Below are 24,450 nucleotides of genomic sequence, written 5' to 3' on the forward strand. Positions count from 1 at the left end.
GTGTACAGTGCACACAGGTACAGATCTGTACCCAGGTACAGTCATTCACATGTTATGTTGAAGGCAGGTACAGAAGCACACTCCCTATCTGTAACATGCATTTGAAGGGCCTGTATCCGGGTTCAGTTTTCAAATGAGCACAGGTACAGCCATTCACACAAACAGACATCTGTACACTCATACACCATACCATCTGGATCGAGCTAAAGAAAAGCGATATTTGTCCTGTAGATGAGCATCCTGGCCAGTGTGGGCTAAACATTCATAATGCAATAAGATGGGGCAAGAGTCACTTTTGGCCTTGTGTATGAAAACACCTGTGCAAAAACAGTGAGGTCATGTGAGCAGCAGCTAAACCCAAAAGCAGAGTCACAAGAAGAAGAGAGGAGGGCAAGACGAGGGAAAGGTAGCTAGGCATGAGGTCTAAACCAAGACTGACGCTGGAGAGCAATTCTACACATTACGCAAAACGGTGTGGTCAAATTCTGGACTGTGCCACTTCAGAATGCGGGTGGGGAGGGGGGGGTCATAGTTTTGAACATGCCAGCCTCTTCCCCCATAAAAAGCTCCCCACTTGATGCAAACCACCACATCAAAGGGAGGGCTATGTTAAAGCTTTTACAGCTGATGTACTAGAACATGCAGGGAGGCTTGACAGCTTGGGTCCCCAGTTGGACCACGATTCCCATAATTCCCAGCCACAATGACCTTTGGCCCTTGGCCACTGTTGCTGAGCATGATGGGAGTTGGAGTCCAACAACATCTAGGGAACCACGTTGATGGCATGCAATGTACTGTCTCACACGCAGAACATTTTTCAACGGGGCAGCAAGAGGCTTGGGGAAAGAGGGGGTTTAGCATCTCGAATGAGCTTCCAGAGATGAGATGAGATGAGACGAGATGAGAGATCTTCTCTCCTTGCCCCATTACAGCCCGCTCCAGAGGATGTAGGAGAGGCTGACAAGCCCGGCCAGGGCCATCACGATGTAGCTGGTCTTCACACTGATGGGCCCACCACTGTTGCAGCCATCATAGTCACAGCAGACATCTCCAGTGGTTTTGCCCCCCTTGGTCTCCACCGAGTTCAGACAACTTGCAGCACACCACTTGCTGTAGAGCACTACGTCTAAAAAAGAGAGAGAGCAGGGAGCTGAGAAATGGTGCTTGCAGTCAACACTGTCTTGGAGAAGGGGGCCCTCACTGGGCGGCAGAGCCTCTGCTTGGCCTGCAGAAGGTCCCAGCCTCGCCCGCTGGCAGCTTCTCCAGGAAGGGCTGGGGAAGACCTCCACCTGCAACTTTGGCAAGCTGCTACCAGGAGACCAGGGCTGCACAACTTTGGCCACCCAGCTGTTTTTGGACTGCAACTCCCACCATCCCCAACTGATGATGATGATGATGATGATGACGATGATGAAAACTCTGTTAGCCACCCAATAACAAATTATTCTCTGGGCAGCTCACAGTAAAGGTAAAGTGTGCCGTCAAGTCGATTCCGACTCCTGGCGCCCACAGAGCCTTGTGGTTGTCTTTGGTAGAATACAGGAGGGGTTGACCATTGCCATCTCCCACGCAGTATGAGACGATGCCTGTCAGCATCTTCCTATATTGCTGCTGCCCAATACAGTACCAGCAGGGATTCAAACCGGCAACCTTCTGCTTGTTAGTCAAGCATTTCCCCGCTGCGCCACTTAAGGTGACTTGGGCAGCTCACAACACAACATTTAAACTTCCAAAGAAAACACATAAACCACATTAAATCCCAAAACACCAAAATGGGTGGGAGGTGGGAGTGGGGACAAAACAATACTGTGGCCAATAGTGTGTTGGGGGGGTAATGGGAGTTGTAGTCCAACATCTGCAGGAGGGCTGCAGCCCTGGTGCAAACAATACTGAGCTAGATGGCCCAAGAGTCTGACTGGGTCTAAGACAGCTTCCTATGATCCTATGAGGGAAAAGGGTTTCACTGATGATGAAGGGAGCAACAGGCAAGCCTCAAGTCAGGAGGTTTCTTCATACAGAGCATAAATGTTGAAAACATTCAGTGATTTTTCAGATTAAAGGAACACCTGCTCTCATGTCAAGCTGCTCCCTCTTACGTAGGAGGATGCTCTGGGATTTGTAGTGGGACTCACCTTGGTGCCAGGTGTGTGTGTGTGTGTGTGTGTGTGTGTGTGTGTGTGTGTGTGTGTGTCCAGCCCCAAGAGGCAGCTCCTGTGTCCTTGTTCCTCCTGGGAGAGTGTAACCCCATCCAGAACTGGCAGATCAAGATTTTCTCCTGGGTTCTGACCTCACACAATAAGTACCTCCGTCTTACCTCGACTCAGCCTCAGTTTGTTATCCCTCATCCAGCCCATCACCACCTCCAGGCAGGCATTTAGGGCAGTTATTCCTTCTCCTGATGATGTTGACATGGAGAAAAAGATTTGGGTGTCATCAGCATACTGATAACACCCTGCACCAAATCTCCTGATGATCTCTCCCTGTCGTTTCATGTCCATGTTAAAGAGTATTGGAGACTGTATGGAGCCCTGGGGGACACCATATAAAAGTCTGCACTCAGAAGAACGGTCTTGAAGTGACACCATCTGGAATATTCCTGAGAGGTAGGAGCAGAACCACTGCAAAGCAGTGCCTCCCACTCCCAAACCCTCTCAGATGGTCCAGAGAAGGATACTATTTTCGATAGTACTGAAAGCTTCCGAGAGATCCAAAAGGACCAACAGAGTCACACTCTCTCTGTCAATTCCCCCTTGGAGATCATCCATCAGACCAACCAAGGCAGTCTCCACTGCATAGCCTGCCCCAAAGCCAATCTGAAATGTGTCTAGATAATCAGTTTCCTCCAAGATTGCCTGGAGCTGGGAGGCACCACCCTCTTCCCCAATCAGGGAAGGTTGGAGACAGGCCTGTACTTGCTTGACTCTGAGGGATCCAATACAGGCTTCTTCAGAAGAGGTTGAATAATTGCCTCCTTAAGACAGAAAAGCACCCTGCCCTCCCTTAGATAAGCATTTATAATATCTACCAGGCCCTCTATAACAACCGCTCTTCCAGATAGTATAAGCCATGTTGGACAAGGGTCAAGAAAACAGGTGTTAGGCTGCACCATTCCAAGTAAAGGTAAAGTGTGCCGTCAAGTCGATTTCGATTCATGGCACCCACAGAGCCCTGTGGTTTTCTTTGGTAGAATACAGGAGGGGTTGACCATTGCCTCCTCCTGCACAGTATGAGATGATGCCTTTCAGCATCTTCCTATATTGCTGCTGCCCAATATAGTACCAGCAGGGATTCGAACCGGCAACCTTCTGCTGGTTAGTCAAGCATTTCCCCACTGCGCCACTTAAGGTGACTGGAGTCTGTCTAAGTCAGCTGAAACACAAGAGATTTTATCCACACACAAACTCATCAAAAAATGTCACAACAGGTAAAACTGATGGTTCCAAATCATGATTCAAGGGCATTCCAAATGGATCCAAATTTATGAGCGAGCAGAACCAACTTTCCATGCTTGCAACTCCCAATTTCAGCCATGGATATTCCGCCTGGCTTACTCATATGTTTCCTGGGTTTGCGGTCACAAACATACAAGCAAGCCAGGCAGGGCATCCATTGCTGAAATCGGGAGCTGCAAGCATGGAAAGTCCTCCAAAGTCCTAAATGGCCTTCCCAACATGCTTTGCATTGCCAGTAGACTGGAAAGCCCCATGATGTCAGCAGTGCCCTCTGACTGGGCCCAAAAAAAGCAGAAGGCGGCCCCAGCCTTGCCGAAGTGGCTCCAGCTACAGAATCATAGAGTGTGCTTTTCAGGATGGCACTGCCCTATAGGGGCTCTTTTCCGGATGGCACAGCTCTCTAATGATTCCAGGCCTTCTGAGTCCCGGTGCCTGAGTAGATAAGGTAAGGAGATCCACATGACTGGAAAAGCACAGTAGGAGAGTGCTCCTCTCCTCCTCCCTTGGTTAAGAGCAGGATACAAACCTGGGCTACCTTGCATTGAGCAACCTGGGTTGGAGGAATTTCCGTGAGCTCACACAATCATGCAAATCAGAGTAGAATGCCTCCTACCCTGATTTTGACAATTGTGTGAATCGGCCTAAAGGTTCAGACTAAACAACACTCCCAGTTCCTTTAGCTTCCCCTCATATGATTTGCTCCCTTGACCCTTTACCATGTCATTGGCGCTCCTACAGAGTCTTTGCAGCTCCTCAAGGCCCTTCTTTGGCTGGGCTACTCCAAAGTAAGCCGGCTACTCCGGGTGGACTCAGCTGAACCAAGTGCGCAATCTGCCCCAACGCATTGCTTGCCATGCCCAACCTTTCTTCAAGTAAATCACAAATGACCTTGAAACTTACCAGGAGTTTCTCTTTGTTCTCTGGTCACGCAGTACTTATCCATATGTGAACACTTCACCATCTTACAGTCGCCATGGGACTTCACTCTATCACAGTGGTAACAATCGAGCGATGCAACTTCAAGAAAAAGCAAAACGGAGAGGTGTGAGGGTGTTTATATGCTGCTGCCCCTCCATATGAAATACCCCCAGGTTGGCTCACATAATTCAAACAGTCAAATCGAATGCCACAATTAAATCCAATTATTATATTCCAGAGACATAATGAAAAATGACAATGAAAAAAGCGAGCAGAAATAATAATAAACAAACAATAACTCTGAATGCGCTCCCTGCTTAAATAAGAGTCTCCCCACCTCTGACAACATTTTAAAAGTCTCTAAAGACTTAGTCATCCAAGCTTTTCAACTGGACTATTGTTTTAAATTGTTTTAAGATTTTCGTTTTTAAGCCGTTTTATGTTGTAAACTGCCCAGAGAGGGAAGTTTGGGGCAGTCTACAAATTCGAATAACTAACTAACTAACTAACTAACTAACTAATCAATCAGTTAGCTAGCCAGCTAGCTCAAGGATTCCCAGCCTTGGTTCCCCAGATGTTGTTGGACTCCAATATTTAAAAAGGGATTCAAAGAGTTTCCAGGTAACTACAAGTCAGTTAATTTAATGTCTGTTCTGGGTAAGTTGAAAGAAAGCATCGGAGAACATAATCAAACTCAGAAAGGAGGAGCAAGTGCTGCTGTGGAAGAACCAGTATAGCTTCTGCAAGGGTAAGTCTAGTCTCACTGAACTCCTAGATTTTTTTTTAAGTGTCAACAAGCATATAGAAAGTGGTGAACCAGTAGATATTATGTACTTAGACTTTCAAAAATCTTTTAGCAAAGTCTATCTATCACCAAAGGCTCTTGAACAAACTTATCAGCCATGGGATAAGAGGACAGGTCAATTTATGGACTGGTTGAAGAACAGAAAGCAGAGAGTAGGAACAGACAATTTTTTTAGTGGAGGGATGTCCAAAGTGGAATCCCCCAAGGGTCTCTTCTGCTGCTTTTTAACTTACTCATCAATGATCTGGCGTCAGGGCTCAGGAGTGAGCAGTGAGGTGGCCAAGTTTGCTGGTGACACCAAATTATTCAGGGTGGTAAGAACAAAAAGGATCTCTCTCCTACCTAAGTGAATGGACTTTAAAACTACAAATGCAGTTCAGTGTTAGTAAGTGTAAAGTGATGCACACTGGGGCTAAAAATCTAAACTTTGCATATCCGCTGAGCTGGCAGTAACTGACCAGGAAAAAGATTTTAGGGTCACAGTGAATAGCTCACTAAAAATGTTGGCCCATTGTTCAGCAGTTGTAAAGAAGGCTAATTCCATATGAGGGATTATTAGGAAAAGGATTGAAAATAAAACCACCAAGTGAGTGAGTGTGTGAATGAGTGAGTTGACATATTTGTATACCTCAGAGCGGTTTAAAATAAACAATACAAATAACAAATAAAAAGATTAAAACATTACAATAAGTCAACATTTAAAACAAGGTTAAAACTATTAAAACAAACCAGTATCTAATGCAAAGCCTGGGTGAACAAATGTGTCTTGACTGCCTTTTTTAAGCTGTACGAAGAGATGGGGAGGCTCTTATTTCTGCAGGGAACGCGTTCCAAAGCCTCAGGGCAGATTAATAATGCCTTCTAAATCTATAGTGCAACCACACTTAGAATATTGTGCTCAGTTCTGGCCACTATATAAACAGATACTGTGGAGCAATGTTACAACATTTGGCCTTTCTTTAGCTTCGATACAAGGAGGATAAGGGGAGGTCATGATAGAGTTGTATAAAATTATGGGTAAAGGGACTTGCAGTTTTACAGGCCCATAAACTTCGTATCTCTCTGTGACTCTAGGCTTTTCCTAGTTGTATGAGGTCTCAGTCCCCATGCTTTCCAGTGGGAGAGTGTTTCTGCATTTTCCAGGACAACATGCATTTGGGGGCGGGGTGGTGGTGGATTTTCTTGGTAGTCTGGGTAAGATCTGGAATCTACGTGGGGAAAGGGCATGGTCTGGGAATTTCATGTCAGTCAGTGCATGAGTCAGTGAGGACTTGCAAACATTAACCATCACCACCCCCTGCTGTGATTCTAGGCTTTTCCTAGTTCTATGAGGTCTCATGCCCTATACTTTCCAAAGGCGGTTTCCCCCCAGATTTTTTGGGAAAGGTATGAATTTTTCCAGGCTGCCCATGCTTGCTTCCTTCCTTCCTCTTTCCTTCCTTTTCTTTTGTAGTCTGGGTGAGGTCTAGCATCCACCTGCAAAGACAGCATGTCTCCATCTTTTGTGGTTTGGTCTGGAAGTTTCATTTCAGTCAGTCAGCCAGTCCGTGAGGCCACATTAGCCTTAGCAATGGGTTTGTAGTTTGCAAGTCGGCCTTCAGTAGAGGTTTGTGGTTTGCAAGTCGGCACGTCGGCCTCCAGGGGGTGACTTGGCTACTAGTCTGGTGCCAAAATGGCTACTAGTCTAGGGGCTATGGGCCACTTCCAGCCTCAGAGGCATGATGCCTCTCAATCCCAGTTGCAGGGGAGCAACAGCAGGAGAGAGGGCATGCACAGACTTCCTGCTTGTGGGCTCCCCAGTGGCATCTGGTGGGCCACTGTGTGAAACAGGAGGCTGGACTAGATGGGCCTCCTTGGGCCTGATCCAGCAGGGCTGTTCTTATGTTCTTATGACTGTGGTCTCCAGTGAGGTCTCATTCCCTACTGTTTCCAGTGGCTGAGTTTGTCCTTTTTTTCCAGGAAAATAATGAATGTTTCTGGAGGTTTCAGGTTTTTTGCTGGTCTCGGCGAGGTCTGGTACCCACCTGGTACAAAAAGGCATGTCCCTATCTTTTGTGGTTTGGTATGAAGGTTTCATGTCAGTAAGGGAGGGAGGGAGGGAGGGAGTATTTTTATAAATTATAACAATTATTTATACATTATTATAATTTATAATTTATATTATTTATAAATTCACTTTTATAAATACTTATTAAAAAGTATTTTTATAACATAGATGCACAGTGTGGATCAAGTGGATAGAGGGAAGCTTTTCTCCCTCTCTCATGATATTAGAGCCTAAAGTCATTGAAACTAAATTAGGGCTGACATGTAGTTAATCTACAGAATTTGCTGCTGGGTGTGGTGATGGACACCAATCTAAATGGATTTAAAAGGAGATTAGACCAACTCATGGAGGAGAGGCTATCAATGGCTACTAGCCTGGATGGTTGCATATTTCCATCAGGAAGCCCTTGAACACCAGCTGCTAGGGAGCACCAATGAGTGGGGATAGTTTTTCTCTCTTCCCCCAACTTGGGGTCTTCCCTGATCTACCTGGCTGGCCACTGTGTGAAGCAGGATGCTGGACTAGATGAGTCTTTGGCCTGATCCAGAGAGCTTTTGTTCTGTTCTTGTGTTCTTACATAGAACTCCCATCATCCTCAGCCACAATGGCTATCATGGCGTGGGATGATGGGGTTGTTATCTGTGAAGACCCCTAGACAATGTTTCCTATAGCTTGACATGAGTCCCGCCATGTTGGGCCTGCTGTCTCAGTCAGAACTCTCTGTTATGATCTGATTCTTCTCAGCAAGCAATGAGCATCTGGCTGCAGAATGCCACTGGCCTTTCTCACGCTTGCTTTACACTGTCATGTTCCTTTGGAGCAACAGTTGTAGAACTTATCTTGCAGCCTCTCTGTGTTCCCTAGAAGCAGAGATGTAGCTTAATCTTCAAAGTGATTATGGTTTAGTATTCTGGCTTAGAATGGTTCTATGCAGTGTCAAGCAATAACAATGTCACTATTGTTTGGATGTGGGTGCTTGGTATTGTGATGGATCACCAGACCATCTTCCTAGCCTTTGATTCACCAGAGGTGTGAATTTTGTATTTTTGTCTTGTGTGTAACCCGGAAGAGACGCCATCACAGGGCTGCTCTCCTTTTTGGGAATTTGTTCCTGAGAGTTGCACTTCATTTATCTCTATAGAGGCAAATAAAGGTTTATTCCAATCTCCCTTGGTGTGTGAGTAATTGATCTTCTCATGCGCCAGGTAAATGTTCCTGGTTCACGGATAAGAGGATCTGTAGTCCAGCAATGTCTAGGGAGCCATGCTTGAAATCCCCTGCCATAATTAATTCCATGTTATGTGAAGCAGACTTTACTTTTGTCTGTCCCGGATCTGCTTCTCGCCACTGCCGCTCTCCAACAAAACAACTGATTTTTTTCAGGAGAGAGTGTAGTTGGGCAACCCCTTCCATCCCTGGAGGCTGTTTTTGTGCAAGGCAAGCTGTTTTGTAAGGAGTACTACCCTTCCTTATTCTACGCTCTTTGGCAATCCCAGATTGTATAAGGATAAGACTCGGCTTGAGATGCTTGTAAAACTCATGACTATGCATATGTCTCTGGCTGGCGAGAACTTTCCCACTGCCTCCTGCACTCTGGCAAGAAAAGCCGCTGGGGGTGGGCGCCAGCAGGCTGTGGTTCACTCCCCCCACCCACTGAAATTGGCTGGGGCGATGACAGCCAATGGAGGGAAGCCAAATTGGGGTTGTGTGTGCCATTGGTAATGCTTGCCTGTTCCATGCAGTCACGTGAGTAGAAGAGATGCTGGCGATTCTCACGAACCAGGCCTTGCGTGCCAAAAACTACCTGCTCGCTAGCTTGTTGGTTTATTAACTATTTAGTTATAATTATCCCCTGCCTTTTTCTTCCAAAGGGGGGGCAGATTTGTAGACAGAACCTTGATGGCAAGGTTGGAGTCCAACCCGCCCCTGCCCCCCACTGCAGGAATCTGCAACAGCATCTCTGACGAATGGCCATCCAGCCTCTCTCTGAAAACTGCCTGCAAACGGAAGCCGAGCATCGCACAGGGCAGCTGCTGCTCCTGCTCTTCGGAAATTCCTCCTTCTGCCTCGCCCAGATCTTCCTTGCCATTCCAATCCATTGGTTCTAGCCTTCAAGAGCAGCAAAGAACAACTCAGTTCCATCCTCTGCTAACTGATCAAAGGGGCACCTTTTAAAAAGTGGTGATTTTCTTTATTTAGCAGGGGGAGAGCAACTGGCCCTCTCCATCCCCAGCACAGCGTCCTTCCAGTGGCTGTTGCTGGTGGCTATCTTGCGTTTCTTTTTTAGATTGTGAGCCCTTTGCGGACAGGGAGCCATTTTTTAATTATTATTCATTCATTCATTCATTCATTTATATCCGTATCTATGTAAACCACTTTGGGAACTTTTGTTGAAAAGTGGTATATAAATATTTGTCATATAAATATCCATCACATCCTCTGTATGAGAGTCCTTTGGATACTGGAGACTGCGCTCATATCTCCCTGGAGGTACCCAGCACATACCAGGGACCTCCAAGAGGCCTTAGACTCCTTGATCATAGAATCACAGAATGTCAGAATGGGAAGGGACCTTGAAGGAAGTCTCTAGTCCAACCCGCTGCTTAGTGCCAGAAACTGGAATGACATCCCTGGCAGATCCAGCCTCCGTCTGAAAACTTCTAAAAAAGGAGAGCTCAACACCATCAGAAGCGGATTCTTCCAGCGTCAAATAGAATCAATCCAGTGGGGCTGGTGCAAGCAGAGGCGTAACTATAGGGGGGGCAGGGGGGGCACGTGCCCCGGGCGCCATCTTTTCTGGTCATGGGGGGGGCGCCGCCATGACAAAAAAAAAATTAATTTTTTTTAAAAAAATTTGTTTTTGTTAATACAAATGTTTCCTGCTCAGTGCAGCAGCGCTGCAGCAGTCAAGGGAGTGCGTCGGCGCCCCCTCCCCCACGAGCGGTCCCTTCCGCGCTGCCCGCGCCCCCCATTGCTTTGCTGGCGCCTGGCGGCCAGTCAGTGGCCTGGCTTGGCGGCGGCGGCGGGCGCTTGTGAGGAAAAACCTAAGTATAATGTAGTATGTGGGGGGGGGGCGCCATTTCAGTGCTTGCCCCGGGTGCCGTTTTCCCTAGTTACGCCTCTGGGTGCAAGAAACATTCTTGATGGATCATGTCCAGTCTGCCAGTCCCCCCACTTTAAAGCCTTTAATGGCACCAAGAATTCACTCCCTAAGGTGCCTTGCCTTGCCCAACAACCACTGTAATCTAACTTGCTTCATATTTTACATGATATGGACAACCCACAGGTTTATTTATTGAAATCCCTCACCCTTATTCCAAGAAACTCTGGGATTACTCCAGTTTTGTGCTTGCAAAAACTCTGTGGACCGGGTCTCATGATCAGTGAGACCCGGTTTTTCCAAGTGCACGGGGAGAGAGCCCTGGGCAGCCGGATTGGCCGCCCACACGATTGCCGGCTCCATGGCGGAGCTGACGGAGGCTGGGAAGCTCGGGGGCCACGCAGCACCTGGGAACTCCAGTATGCCCTGCGTGAGTGCGCAGGGCATACTGGGGAGACCCCTAGAGCCGGGAGGCGGCTTTTCGCCTCCTCTCTGAGTGTCTACTCATGAGTAGCCATGGCGCGGAGCCGCGCCACAGCTACTCACAATCAGATAGCCCGGGTTTGCGGAGCGCTCATTCCGCAAGCCTGGGCTAAGGGGAGGGGTACTTGAGTGGGTTACCCGCTCTAGAACCACCGGGCTCGCAGCTGAGCCCAGTGATTCTCACGATCAGCAAAAATCGGGCTAGCGGAGGCTAGCCCGATTTTTTGCTGATCGTGAGAATAGCCCCTGTGTGGAGTACATTGGGCTAAGATATGGTGCCCAGTTCTAGGTCTCCCAGTGAGTTCTTGTAGGTCTGAGATTCCCACAGTCCAAATCCAATAGACTATCCAGTACACTTGGGCTCGGGGTCAAGAAATGTTGGCTCTGTTCACCAGCCAGACACAAAAAATGTACTTGTCAAGCTATGTTTATAAATTACTAGTCAAGATTTATTTATTTTTTGCTCAGGCATATTCTATTATTATTATTAATTTGTTGTTGTTGTTGTTAAATAATAACTTTACTTGTTAGCAGCTGCATAACAAATTGTTCTCTGGGCAGCTCACAACACAACATTAGAACATGAAATAAAAACACACAACAAATTAAACCATAACAGACCAAAAGGGGGTGAGGGGGGAGAAAATACAAAATACAACACAAAGCAATTTAAAAATCTTTAAAGCATCACTTTTCACTCATCACAGACAAGTAGACTAGTGGTTTCCTGAGCCCTGCCTGGGGTCAGATGGCCCCAAGGAGGCTGTCAGCTCAGCAGCTCTTTCCTAGTAGCGGACTCCATCAGAGTACTTGTTTCTTGTTTCCTGTACGGACTCCGTCAGAGTACTGAGCATAGACAGGAAGTGGCGTTAGAACCCAGGAAGTGGCCTGGTTTTGAGTCAGACCATTGGTCCTTCTAGGCCCGTATTGCCCATACTGACTGGCAATGGCTCTCCACGGCTTCAGACAGAGAAAGGTCTTTCTCAACCCTGCCTGAAGACTCCAAGGATTGCAGCTGGGTCCTTCTGCCTGCAAAGCACATGCTCCACTTCTGAGCTATGGTTCATCCCAGTACTGGGTGTCCTGGGAAACACAGCAAGTTTCCTGAAGGCTGTGCGTGGGCACTGCCTGGCATTGGAAGCTGCTTTTATGCCGTAGGCCTGGGGAACTCAGCCGCTCCCTGGCAGAACTCTAATTTGGTTACTCCCAAACGATTAGTGAGGTGTAACTATATAGATCAGATGATTCCTTCTGTGATGCACATGTGTGCCATCAGGAGTTGGAGCCAATCCCTCTGTGTAGACCAGGGCTGCTCAACTTCAGCCCTCCTGCAGATGTTGGCTTACAGCTCCCATAATAGGAACATAGGAAGTTGCCATATACTGAGTCAGACGACTGGTCTATCTAGCTCAGTATTGTCTTCACAGACTGGCAGTGGCTTCTCCAAGGTTGCAGGCAGGAAACTCTCTCAGCCCTATCTTGGAGATGCTGCCAGGGAGGGAACTTGGGACCTTCTGCTCTCCCCAGAGAGGCTCCATCCCCTGAGGGGAATCTCTTCCAGTGCTCACACATCAAGTCTCCCATTCATATGCAACCAAGGCAGGCCCTGCTTAGCTAAGGGGACACGTCATGCTTGCTACCATAAGACCAGCTCTCCTCTCCCTGGTTATAATCCCTGGCTATTGGCCACTGTGGCAGGGGATTACGGGAGCTGTAGTCCAAAAACAGCTGGGGTAACCTAAGTTGAGCACACCTGGTGTAGACAATACTGAACTACATGGACCAATGTTCTGACTCCAGATATGGCAGCTGCCTATGTCCCTTTCAATTGGAGATGCCAGGAATTGAACCTGAGACCTTCTGCATGCAAAGATGGTGCTCAACCTCTGAGCTACGGAACTCAGAGTAGTGTATATGAGATTATCCTGTTTGATCCACACAACAGCACAGCTAGGCCAATTACACAAAGAGAAAGCAACTTGAAGCCAGGAAGCTTCATAGGAAACCCCAACTTGGTCTACTGGGCCAAACCATTTGGTCTATCCAGCTCAACAGTGGCAAACTCTCCTGCCACTGACTGGCAGCAGGGTTTGAAGCAAGGATCTCAGAGATGCTGGGAACTGAGCCTAGGGCCTTTTCCAGGCACAGCAGGTAAATAGCGCTGAGCTGCAGCCCCTCCCTTAAAGGGATTTCTGGAGGAATCTGAACTCAGATCGTTAGCTTCAAGCTCTGCATTCTGTTCGCTCTCACTGAACCTCACCCGGCCATTGAGGTTCCACACCACTTTGTCTTCTCGCTCTTGTAGACTCAGGGCTTAAACTCATGGCCACTTCAGCACGTTTTGGCTGGTGGCAGGGGTGGAGGCGTCAGCCTGTGTTAGCTACTGGCACACGATGGGGCAGTCGCATGCAGAAGTGCTGAATTTGGCTTTCAGTACACCAACACAAGCCAAAAAGTGTGAGAATGAGATGACTTGTGTAGCTCCTGAGCACTGCTATGCTGACCAGCTTTTAAGCTTTCCCTTCTCAAGGAATTTATGCTGTTATTGTCTTGCAAGAAGCCAGGGGTGCAGACAGAGGGAAAGCCTGAAGGAAGACAGAGGAAAAGTTGTGAGTTCTCTCTTCTTTTTAGTTTGGGAGTGAGGAGAGAAATTGAAGATATGGGTTGCTGGGTTTGGGGGCAGAAGTTCAGTAAAATGTTGGGTGGGGACTCCTCAGATGCTTGGAGTGGGGATCTGTACCTCTTCAAAAACCTGAGAGTTGGACAAGGAAGAGAAAACTTTGAAGGCCTCGGTTAAGAATATGAGAAGAAAGCGGCTGGATCAGACCAAAGTTGAACTAGATCAGACCAAAGTTGAGCGTCTTGTTACCCACAGTAGTCAATTCAGTGCCTCTGAGAAGCCCACAAGAAGGCTATGAAGGCAATAGCCCTCCTCCATTCTGTGCCCTCCAGCAACTGGCTTTCAGAATAGAGATGTATGGGACAAAAAATGTCTTTAAAAAACCCAGAAAACCCATTCCGAGCTTGGAATGTTCCCACGCGAAACGGGCCACTGTGAGTGTTCTGAAATGGAACTCCCTTCAAATGAAGGGCTGTTCCATTGGAATGACCAATGAAGCCAGTTGTACCAACAGAATGGCCCCTCATTGGAAGGGCCTCCCATTTCAGAACAGAAGACTCGCAGTGGCCTTTTTCGAGTGAGAACGATCCGAGCTCGGAATGTTCTGTGCATCCCTTATTCAGAGTGTGAAGGAATGACCCCTTCCCACTTTGTTTTATGGCTTGCAGTTTGCTTTGTACATGCCTTGTTCTGTGTCTACTTCAAACTCTGTAGGGGTTAAAACAGTTGCTGCCTCTGGCAAGCAGCTCTAAGGTATAAGTTGTCAGCTGAAGAATTCTGGAGGGAAAATCTCCAAACTGTTGCTAATGATTGCCCCCAGGATGCTTCCCAGACTGGAAGGACATGGTATAAAATCTGACGGCTAACGTGATACACTTTGAAACCAGTTGGGGTTAGCCGTCAGATTGTACACCACTTCTGCGGCTTCAAAGCATTTCACATCAGCCGTCGGCTTTTTCACCACTTTACCACTTCCTCCCGTGCTGAGGCATTGAGGGGAAGAAAGCGAGAAAAAGGAGGAAGCAACCCCCACCCCCTGGATCCACACACAGGGCGCTTCCGAGGGGGGGAGGGGCAGGTGAGATGACGACTTTTCCTCCCCCCCTTCCCCCCCTTTGATGAATTCACGCAAGAGCACTGGGCTCTTGCAAAACAAAACAAAAAGGGCTGATTGCAACCCAAGGAGGTACTGCTGGTACCATTGTGCAATAGCAGGATGGGTGGTGGGGAATTGTTTTGATCCAATTGCAGAGGCTGGTTGCTTTGTGCAAGAACAGCGTGGGGGTGGGGGTGTTGGTGTTTTGGCTGTTTTAAAGGCTGATTTCAAAAGCTGAGAGGTAGAGATTAAGATATATCCACTGATAAGCCCCACCACAAGGCTAAGAAAACCAGCTGCTATCTTCTCAAGCATATACAATGCTTTAAACCTGAAATGTCAAGATAAGATCCAAATACAGGCTATGGCAGTGCAAACGGCACCTTGCTGTTCCCGTATGCAGGACAGTGTCAAAATCCAGATCATACAAACGCACACCAAGCTTGTGTGTAGTGAAGCAATTTAAAGTTGCCATCTGGAAAGCACCCAGGCCAAAGTATCCTTTAAGAACATAAGAAGAGCCCTGCTGGATCAGGCCCAAGGAGGCCCATCTAGTCCAGCATCATGTTTCACACACTGGCCCACCAGATGCCTCTGAGAAGCCCACAGGCAGGAGTTGAGGGCATGCCTTCTCTCCTGCTGTTACTCCCCTGCAACAGATACTCAGAGGCATCCTGCCTTTGAGGCTGGAGGTGGCCTGTAGCCCTCCGACTAGTAGCTGTTGATAGACCTCTCCTCCATGAAGTTATCCAAACCCCTCTTAAAGCCATCCAGGTTGTTGGCTGTCCCCACATCTCGTGGCAGAGAATTCCACAAGTTGATTATGCATTGTGTGAAAAGAACTGAATAAAATGGAGATAGTGTTACAGTCCAGGGGAGAGCAATAGGAGAGCTGTGAGCGAGAAGCGTTTTGTTAGACTGTTTGCTGCTGTTTGCTGCTATTCAGAGGCAGGATGCCTCTGAGTACCAGTTGCAGGGGAGTAACAGCAGGAGAGAGGGCCTGCCCTCAACTCCTGCCTGTGGCTTCCAGCGGCATCTGGTGGGCCACTGTGCGAAACAGGATGCTGGACTAGATGGGCCTTCTTGGGTCTGATCCAGCAGGGCTGTTCTGATGTTCTTATGTACTACTACTAAGAATACTTATATACCGCTCTTCAACAAAAGTTCCCAAAACGGTTTACATAGATAGATAGATGAAATGGCCCCCTGTCCCCAAAGGGCTCACAATCCCAGGAGGCAGACTGGGGCAGGGGGAGGACCGGTCCCCTCTAGCAGCCCGCCACCTCCGGCTAGTTACCTCTGCCAGCCCCCCCCCCCCAATCTTATCTGTTGGCCCAGCAGCACCTCAGCACTGCCTCTCTCCTCCTCTACCGCCTCCTTCTCCTCATCTTCCACATCTAGTGTTTTCAAAAAGAAGTGTAGAAGAGAAAAACAGGACGCTGGCCCAGAGTACTGTGCTGCTCTGATGCAGCAGATGGCTCAAGCAAGCAGAAATAGATAGCAATGCAGATCTAAATCACTGGTGCCCATTGCATGTGCAGATGGCTTCAGTGCACCTCTTGTGCCCCATGCGAAAGCTCAGACAGCCACACTAATTAGTGTAGAAATGAATTACAACTGTTGCACATTGCATATGCAATTAGTTGCATGAAATATTGCAGTAACATTTGCATATCTGCCGACTGTGCAAGGGACTTGGCTACACTGCAGATATTCACGACATCCCTGATGATGAGAGATTCCACGGCATCATAATCTTAACTTATAAGACACAACATTTAACCTTGTGGTGCAGACTTTAATATTAACACAGAGAACCTCAGCTGAACAACCAGGCAATTAAGTATTAGCCATGGGCACAATTGCAAGCACACAAGGTATAGCATTTTAAAATAAGGACTTTAGCCTCAGTTCATCTGTAGAGTTGCTGTGGCGTCGTTAACAAATCACTTTCTGGACTCTAACTTGGCCCCAGATGGGAACTGTGGAAAATAGCCATATGGCCCTGACTCATGAAGCATCTGAAGCACTTGGTGCTCTGTAGATTAAGGCCGCCTTTGGACATAAGAGCAAACTGCCGGTCCAACAGACCTGCAGTGTGAGGAATCCCAGGGACTGGAAGCAGAAGACAAGGAGAGCTCAGTGGCCATGCATAGCAACGGGGAGGGGGGCCCAAGGAGCAGCTGCTTAGCCTAGCTTTGGGCATCAATCCCCGCGCTACTTCTCGTGGCCTTGCTGACTGGCCCAAACAGGGGGCGAGGGAGAGCAAGCTGGCACCGAGTGCAGCTGCCTCGTCAGATCGTCCAAGAGTCTCGTGAGAGCTTGGAGGGGTCTCACGAGAGTTGGAGCCGAGATCTCGGCTCCAGACGAGAGTTTGGGCTGAGATATCGGCTCGAGCTGAGATCTCGTAAGGTTTGCCCCGAGTGTCAGGGGCTTTATAAGATCAGTTGGCCCATGACGAGGGGCCGGAGAGGGAAGAGGGCTCAGAGGAGACAGAGCCTTATGACTCCTGCTGGAACCGGTGTGCGTGGTACAGAGCAGAATGGGGGTTTTGTGAAGTAACAAGCCCCCTCGCATGCACAGAGCCAGCTCCTAAGCAGCTCTGAGGCCAGTCTGAGGAGCCCCTGGACATAAGGACAAGAATCACTGGCCGTTCACACACAGTTTGCCTCCATTCTCCCTGCGCCCTCTCAGACAATTCCAATCTGCAGCCTGGGAGATTGCAAGGGGGGGGGAACTGACAAATGAAAGAAAGTCATGGCAGCCAATCAAATAGGAGAGAGGGAGTAGCTTGCACAACCCGGAGAACCAGACGGCAGAAACCGGACAACACTTTTTGACCTGAGGTTTCAGTGGAGAAAATTGAATTGCAAACTAAAGTACAAATTCAGGTCTGGGGGCTAAAACCAACCCGCGGTTTGGTGACGAAACTGCAAGTTCACACATTCAGACAGCCAAAATCTTCAACCTCTGGCACGATTGTCTCCAGTTTAGCGTTATGTCCGAAGGCGGCCTAAGAGATTGATGTCTGATCTCTGAGCTAGCTGCAGAGTGAGCCTGGCTGAGTGGCCGACTCCGGTTTGAGAGGCAAGAAGTCCCACTTACATTACATTACATTCTTTTTACATTTTATATCCTGCTTTTCCTCCAAGGAGCCCAGAGCGGTGTGCTACATACTTGAGTTTCTCTTTCACAACAACCCTGTGAAGTAGGTTAGGCTGAGAGAGACGTGACTGGCCCAGAGTCACCCAGCTAGTTTTCATGGCTGAATGGGGATTTGAACTCGGGTCCCCCCGGTCCTAGTTCAGCACTCTAACCACTACACCACACTGGCTCTCACTTAAAGGAACTACTAGAAATGATGGTTTTTCAGGCATTCCTACCAGGCAGTTACACTAGCTTGCAAAAGAGCTCTGAATAATAAATTTATTATTTGTTTTATTTAACACATTTTTATGTGTTACACACAATACACAATACCCCATACACAAGTCCCTGGGCAGTTCACAATCTGAAAACACAACAACAACTTTAACACAATTAAAACCATTTAAAAAACAGATAAAAATGCTAAAGCTTAAAACTTTGAAACTATGAACTAAACTCCTGGCTATATTATATTTTTATTTAAATATACATACTCTCCAAACCTGTTTCCAGCAGGTCAGCAGGGCTATCTCTACCACAGCATCTCCCCAATGAAAGCTGTGTCTGTGTGCATAGATGCCCCCCAGACCCCTCCTTGAGACCATGCTGTTCTTGGCTTTGCCCAAAGGAAAGGAATCACCAGATGCCTCACCTCTCTCCACGCAGAGGGCTGCAACCAAGAGCACAATGGCAAAAGTCTTCATCTTGGTGAGGTCTCCCTGGCTGCTGCAAAACAGGTACTCTTCTGTCTTATGTCTGTCTTGTATCTAGACTCTGCTAAGTCATCAGATGTTTCTCAGAGTTTGGGTGTGCCATCAGGGAGGAGGAGCCTGGGACTTCCCAAAGGGTTTATTTCCCTTCTGTGTTAATATATGGCAGTGTTAAGAACATAAGAACATAAGAGCAGCCCTGCTGGATCAGGCCCAAGAGGCCCATCTAGTCCAGCATCCTGTTTTGCACAGTGGCCCACTAGATGCCTCTGAGGAGCCCACAGGCAGGAGTTGAAAGGGGCGTACTCAGAGGCATCCTGCCTTGGAGGCCGGAGGTGGCCTTTAGCCCTCCGACTAGTAGCCGTTGATAGACCTCTCCTCCATGAAGTAATCCAAACCCCAATTAAAGCCGTCCAGGTTGTTGGCTGTCACCACATCTTGTGGCAGAGAATTCCACCAGTTTATTATGCGTTGTGTGAAAAAGTACTTCCGTTTGTTGGTCCTAGATTTCCTGGCAATCAATTTCATAGAATGGCCCCTGGTTCTACTGTTATGGGAGAGGGAGAAGAATTTCTCTCTGTCCACTTTCTCCAGTGAGTGTTCCTCAATCAAAATCCACAAAAAGCATATTGGAGCATGCATGAAGTCTTCTAGGTTTTAATTAATTTTTATTTTCATTTTGGTCCTCCCTCCTTCGTGGTCAGTGATGCCAAGAAATTGAATGCTGCTTTGGAGTCCATTTATCTGAGCTGGAACTATTGATTGCTATGAAAAATCTATCTGTCCTTTTCAAGTCTACTTGAATTCTCTTCCTTCCTCCCTTCCTCCCTCCCCTCCCTCCCTCCCTTCCGTAAATTTGTATACTGCCTACTACTAGGGATGTGCACGAACAAGTTTGGTGCTCCCCTTTCAGTGGTGGGGTTGCCTTTAACAAATAGGTAAGGAGTTCTTTACCTGTTTGCCCCCTCCCTGCCGCTTCCCCACCACCAGTGCTTGTTTTCTAGAAACAGCCACGCAAGGTTTCAGCATTCCTCCCTGCAGCCCCGGACTGGCATCAGCATGCAAATGCCCTGGCGCTGGTCATTTGCAAGCTGACTCTGATTGGGGATGCAGGAAGGAACAATGCAGCCCAGCACAGCTGTTTCTAAAATAAGCACCAGTTGGGGGGGGGAGTGGCAGAGAGGGAAAGCCTTGGGGAGGGGGCAAACAGCCTCCCAGCCACTCAAGGGAGTGCATAACAGCTCGTGCACATTCCTACCCACTGCCGAAGTCTCTAGGCAGTTTACAGCATAAAACAAACCACGAATAAGACAAACCAAGAATGTGACAGTCAAAACATATAAAAATCAGATTAAAATATCCATAAAAAACACATCAACTAACTAAAACTGGCTGAAGAGGTGCATCTTTCGTTGTTTTCAGAAACCAACAGGGATGGAGCAGCTCTAATCTCAGCAGGGAGCACATTCCACAGTCCCGGGGCAACTACAGAGAAGCCACACCTTCGTCGCCTTTGAGTTGTCACTAGATGAGCCGATGGCACCCTCAGACGAACCTCCTCTGAAGATCCTGATAGGCAGATTCATACTGAAGAAGGCATTCTCTTAAATATCCTGAGACCAAGCTGTTAAGGGCTTTATAGATAATAACCAGTACTTTGTATTTTGCCTGGAAACCTATTGCTAGCTTATTGGTGTAGAACTTGTAGAATCAGAGAAATATGGTCTCTACAAGACGCCCTGGAGACCAATCAGGCAGCAGCATTCTGCACCAATTGCAGCTTCCAGACTACTCACAAAGGCAGCCCCACATAGAGTGCATTGCAGTAGAAAAGCCTGGAGGTTACCAGGTTGTGCACCACTGTCTTAAGGTCACTCACTTCCAGGAAAAGGCGCCGTTGGTGAATCAACCGAAGCTAATAGAAAGAACTCCTGGCCACCGCCTCCACCTGAGATATCAGAGAGAGGGTTGGATCCAAAAGTACTCCCAAACCGCAAACCTGTTCCTTCTGGAGGAGTGTAACCCCATCCAGAACAGGCAGATCTATCCAATTTCCTGAACTGCAGCTTCCTACAGTGAACACTTCCATCTTGTTTGAATTCAGTCTCAGTTTATTATCCCTCATCCAGCCCATTACTGCCTCAAGGCAGGCATTTAGGGAAGTTATGCCATTGCTTTTGCAATTGTCCATTGGATATCCTTTCCTCTGTCAAGGGGTCCTTTCCAACACTTCCAGAATTCAAATGCTTCTCAGGTTGGCAGTTTGAGACAGGATTCTCTTGGTGTGACCACCCACCTTGCCGCCCAGCAGTCTCCCTGCCTAGACTGCCCAAGGTGATTACCATCATGGTGTTGGAGTTCTCCAGATGTTTAATGGATTATAGCCTAGTGTCAGCCTATTCCTTGGCGATTATGGCAGCAAGAACAATAACCTTCTCTGTCCACTATCGTCTCTGCAGAAAGGAGTTCTGACTTGCCTGGAACTGGCAGTGGTCCACTCTGGGTTGATGGAACCTTCCTGGAATCCCACTGTGCAGAATAATTACTAGTCTGTTTCGAATCTCCTCTTTTTGAGCAAGGTAGTGGCAACCAAAAAGCATGTAGTGGCAACCAAATCCCAGGATTCCTGGATAAGGCAGGTTATCTAGACCCATTTCAGCCTGACTTCCAATCTGGGTTTGCAGTTGAAGCAGCCTCAGTCACTCTGGTGAATGACCTAAACCAGAGATTAGGGGAGGGGAGGGCAGCCCAGTAGGTCTCTGGACCTTTCAGTGGCCTTTGGTACCATGGACCAACATGGTATCCTTCTGGACTACCTGGCTGATGTGGGATCATTCATTCATTCATTCAGTCATTCGTTTGATTTCTATACCGTCCTAAAACAACACTAAAATCAATTGTTAAAAGTTAAGGATTATGGGGCACTTGCTCTCCAGAGCCTCCGATCCTACCTGTTGGACTACGACTCCCATCACCTGAAGGTGACTGGGGATGATTGGAATTGTAGTCCAACAGTATCTGGGGAGCCCAGGTTGGGAATCCCTGCTCCAGAGCACAGTTTGAAAGCCACGGGCTTCAGCTGATTAATGGCACTACTTAATTAATATAGGCTGCTGTTGGAGGTAATTACCAAATGAAGGTAGCCCAAATGTGCTGGTAATACAGGTTCACAGTGAGAGGCCAGGCTCTAAAGGACCACACAGGGAGCTCGGTCTGTACTTCTGGACACCTAGTCCTGCCCAACATGCTGCTCCTGAAACTCAAATGAGCTTTGGAACCTGTCCTGTGGCAGTCCCTGCCAAGCCGTTGTGATCAAGAAAGAACCGAGAAACTGTACAAGAACACCCCAGTGAGTGTGTGCACCCTTTGGTTCACAGCCAACATTTAAATTGGGCTCCATCTTCTGACAGGTCTAAGGGCATCCACTCTGTGTCTTTGAAGGATCCACCTCACCCAATCCCTCTTGACAGCAGCAGCTCATGTGATCACAGCCGCTCAGAGTTTTCAGGGACACACCTGGAAACCTGAGGCAGAGGCGGAACCGAGGACCTGATACTGGCAGATCCTGATACTACAGGCCCTGATTCTTCAGTTCCGTGTTGCAATCGATGGGATTTTCGTCACAGTTGGGTCTGAATGATCACCATGCTTGGAGTTGGGCTTCCTCAAGGAAGCACTGACTAAGGATGCCTCCACGGCCTTTTCTCCTCTCAGCAGAGTATATGCCTTGCTTACATGCATCACACTCACTTTAGGGCTATTGCTGTGCAGGCTGTGGGGGAAAAGGCCCGGAAATATGTCAGCTTTGGCTCAGGGCACAATGGAGGAGCTAATGTTAAGGTTCTTGGACTAAAAGAAATGGTTCTTTTCTTGCCTGCAGTATTTAATACCAAATTACACAAGAAACTATTTCTTGTTTACTGTTTCTGCTGGTTGCCTAGCTAAACAAGGTTCAGTGCAGCAAAAACAGAGTGCATTAAACCACAAAAGGGGAGCAATGGGGGAGTGTCTGTGGTGAGTGAGTGGCTGTGCAGTTTGTTTGTTTATTTATTGGTTTGATTTTTAGACCGCCCTTACAAAATAGCTCAGGGCGGTTCACAAACATCAAAGACCCTTTAAAACAATTTAAGAGCACTGGAAGGCCAGGCCGAACAGGTAGGTCTTTAGGGCTCTCCTATATTCCAGTAAAGAATTCAAATTACGGATATCTGCAGGGAGCGCATTCCACAGTCCAGGAGCGGCTACAGAGAAGGCCCACCTCTGGGTCGCCACCAGACGAGCTGGTGGCAACTGGAGCTCAGACGAGCTGGTGGCAACTGAGGACCTCCTCAGATGATCTTGGCGTGCGGTGGGGATCAGACCGAAGAAGGCGCTCTCTAAGGTAACCTGGACCTAAGCCGTTCAGGGCTTTAAAGGTAATAACCAGCACTTTGTATTTTGCTCGGAAACATATCGGCAGCCAGTGCAGCTGTTTCAAAACAGGCATAATATGGTCTCTCCGGGTTGCCCCGGAGACCAGCCTTGCTGCCGCATTTTGAACTAACTGAAGTTTCCGAACTACGTACAAAGGCAGCCCCACGTAGAGCTCATTACAGTAGCCAAGCCTGGAGGTTACCAGCTGGTGCACCACTGGATCAATGGGCTGAAGAACCATGTGAGGTTGAGGTGGGTCTCAATATGGGTAAGAAGGTGATCTCCTGAGAGTGATGACGTGTCCTGAGGATGGCCAGGCAGTTGTGGGCAAGTTATGGCCCATTCAAGGGGGATGTTTCCACTCCATTAAGGAAAGACTTTCCTACAAGTGCCAACCTTAAGAACATAAGAACAGCCCTGCTGGATCAGGCCCAAAGTCCATCTAGTCCAGCATCCTGTTTCACACACTGGCCCACCAAAAGCTACCGGGAGACTAAAGGCAGGAGTTGAGGGCGTGCCCTCTCTCCTCCTGTTACTCCCCTGCAACTGGTACTCAGAGGCATCCTGCCTTTGAGGCTGGAGGTGGTCTATAGCCCTCCAACTAGTAGCTATTGATAGACCTCTCCTCCATGAAGTTATCCAAACCCCTCTAAAAGCCATCCAGGTTGTGAGCTGTCACCACATCTTGTGGCAGAGAATTCCACAAGTTGATTATGTGTTGTGTGAAAAAGTACTTCCATTCGTTGGTCCTAAATTTTTTGGCAATCAGTTTCATGGGATGAACCCTGGTTCTAGAGTTATGCAAGAGGAAGAAAAATTTCTCTCTATCAACTTTCTCCACGCCATGCACAATTGAAAGTGTAGGTGCTGACTCCTCAAGCCCTACACAGTTTGGGACTCGGGTACTTAAAGGAAACATGAAGTGTGGATAGTATGTGTGGATGGGGTTCCTCACCATATGAGATCTTTAAGAGGGAAGGAGACCCCTAGTCAGGAATGCAGCTAGGTAATTTTTGACCCTGGATCTAATGAGCTTACACGCCCTACCCCCTGCAAAATAAGCCACCTCTCCATATATATACATTTCACCACAAACCCAGAGGTTGGGGCCAGAGTGCATCTCCTCCAACCAAAAAAAGAAAGAAAGACTACACAAGCACCCAGGGTTCACGCAGCTTCCTGACCATTCACAGACTATACTGGGACACAACACATGTCCCTTGCTCCACAATTCAAACTGCCCTGCTCTGGCCTGTGCTCATTGCCCACAAATCTGGAGGGCAAGCACAGGTGGAATCAAGGCTGGAGATGAGGCTGCAGTGGAGCTGTGGCAAAGCTGGGTGAAGCGAAGACAAAATCAAGGCTGGAGGCAAGGCTGAGGTACCCTGGAGAGGCCCCAGGGAAGCTGTTGACTCGCCAGTTTCTGCAAGCCAACTAAGCTCTTCAGTACTGCCTAAGCTCAGATCATCCTCCCAAGCTGAGCCTCCATGCCCAGAGTGTCCTGACCTTAAAGAGGCCATTGCCCAGAGTCTGGTGCTTCTCCACTGTTCCAGCTGATTTCCCTTGGATTGCTAGTGGTGCCAGCATGTTGATGCCAGGGGTGGGGGTGGGGGTGATGATGATTGATGATGGCAAAGAGGCTCGCTCTGTGACAGGTTT

At 48.1% G+C, this 24,450-nt stretch overlaps 1 protein-coding gene across 1 annotated transcript; it reads right to left on the bottom strand.

Moving 5' to 3' along the window:
* Positions 1-787: 787 nt before the first annotated feature.
* On the bottom strand, positions 788-18,402 carry LOC128322267 (lymphocyte antigen 6E-like). Its single transcript, XM_053243213.1, has 3 exons — positions 18,321-18,402; positions 4,353-4,469; positions 788-1,126 (listed from the first exon to the last, which is right to left on the bottom strand). Exons 1-3 carry the CDS (start codon positions 18,370-18,372, stop codon positions 927-929), a joined length of 369 nt encoding a protein of 122 aa, XP_053099188.1. The 5' UTR covers positions 18,373-18,402; the 3' UTR covers positions 788-926.
* Between the last annotated feature and the right edge of the window lie 6,048 nt (positions 18,403-24,450).

The sequence above is a fragment of the Hemicordylus capensis genome, chromosome 4 (assembly GCF_027244095.1).
Source record: "Hemicordylus capensis ecotype Gifberg chromosome 4, rHemCap1.1.pri, whole genome shotgun sequence".
Lineage (NCBI taxonomy): Eukaryota > Metazoa > Chordata > Lepidosauria > Squamata > Cordylidae > Hemicordylus > Hemicordylus capensis.

Excerpts from the sequence above, each read along its gene's own strand:
- LOC128322267 (XM_053243213.1), bottom strand. The coding sequence starts at position 18,372 with ATGAAGACTTTTGCCATTGTGCTCTTGGTTGCAGCCCTCTGCGTGGAG. Across the intron at positions 4,470-18,320 it reads AGCCCTCTGCGTGGAGAGAG|TTGCATCGCTCGATTGTTAC; the intron begins GTGAGGCATCTG and ends TTTTTCTTGAAG. Across the intron at positions 1,127-4,352 it reads AGAACAAAGAGAAACTCCTG|ACGTAGTGCTCTACAGCAAG; the intron begins GTAAGTTTCAAG and ends TCTCTTTTTTAG.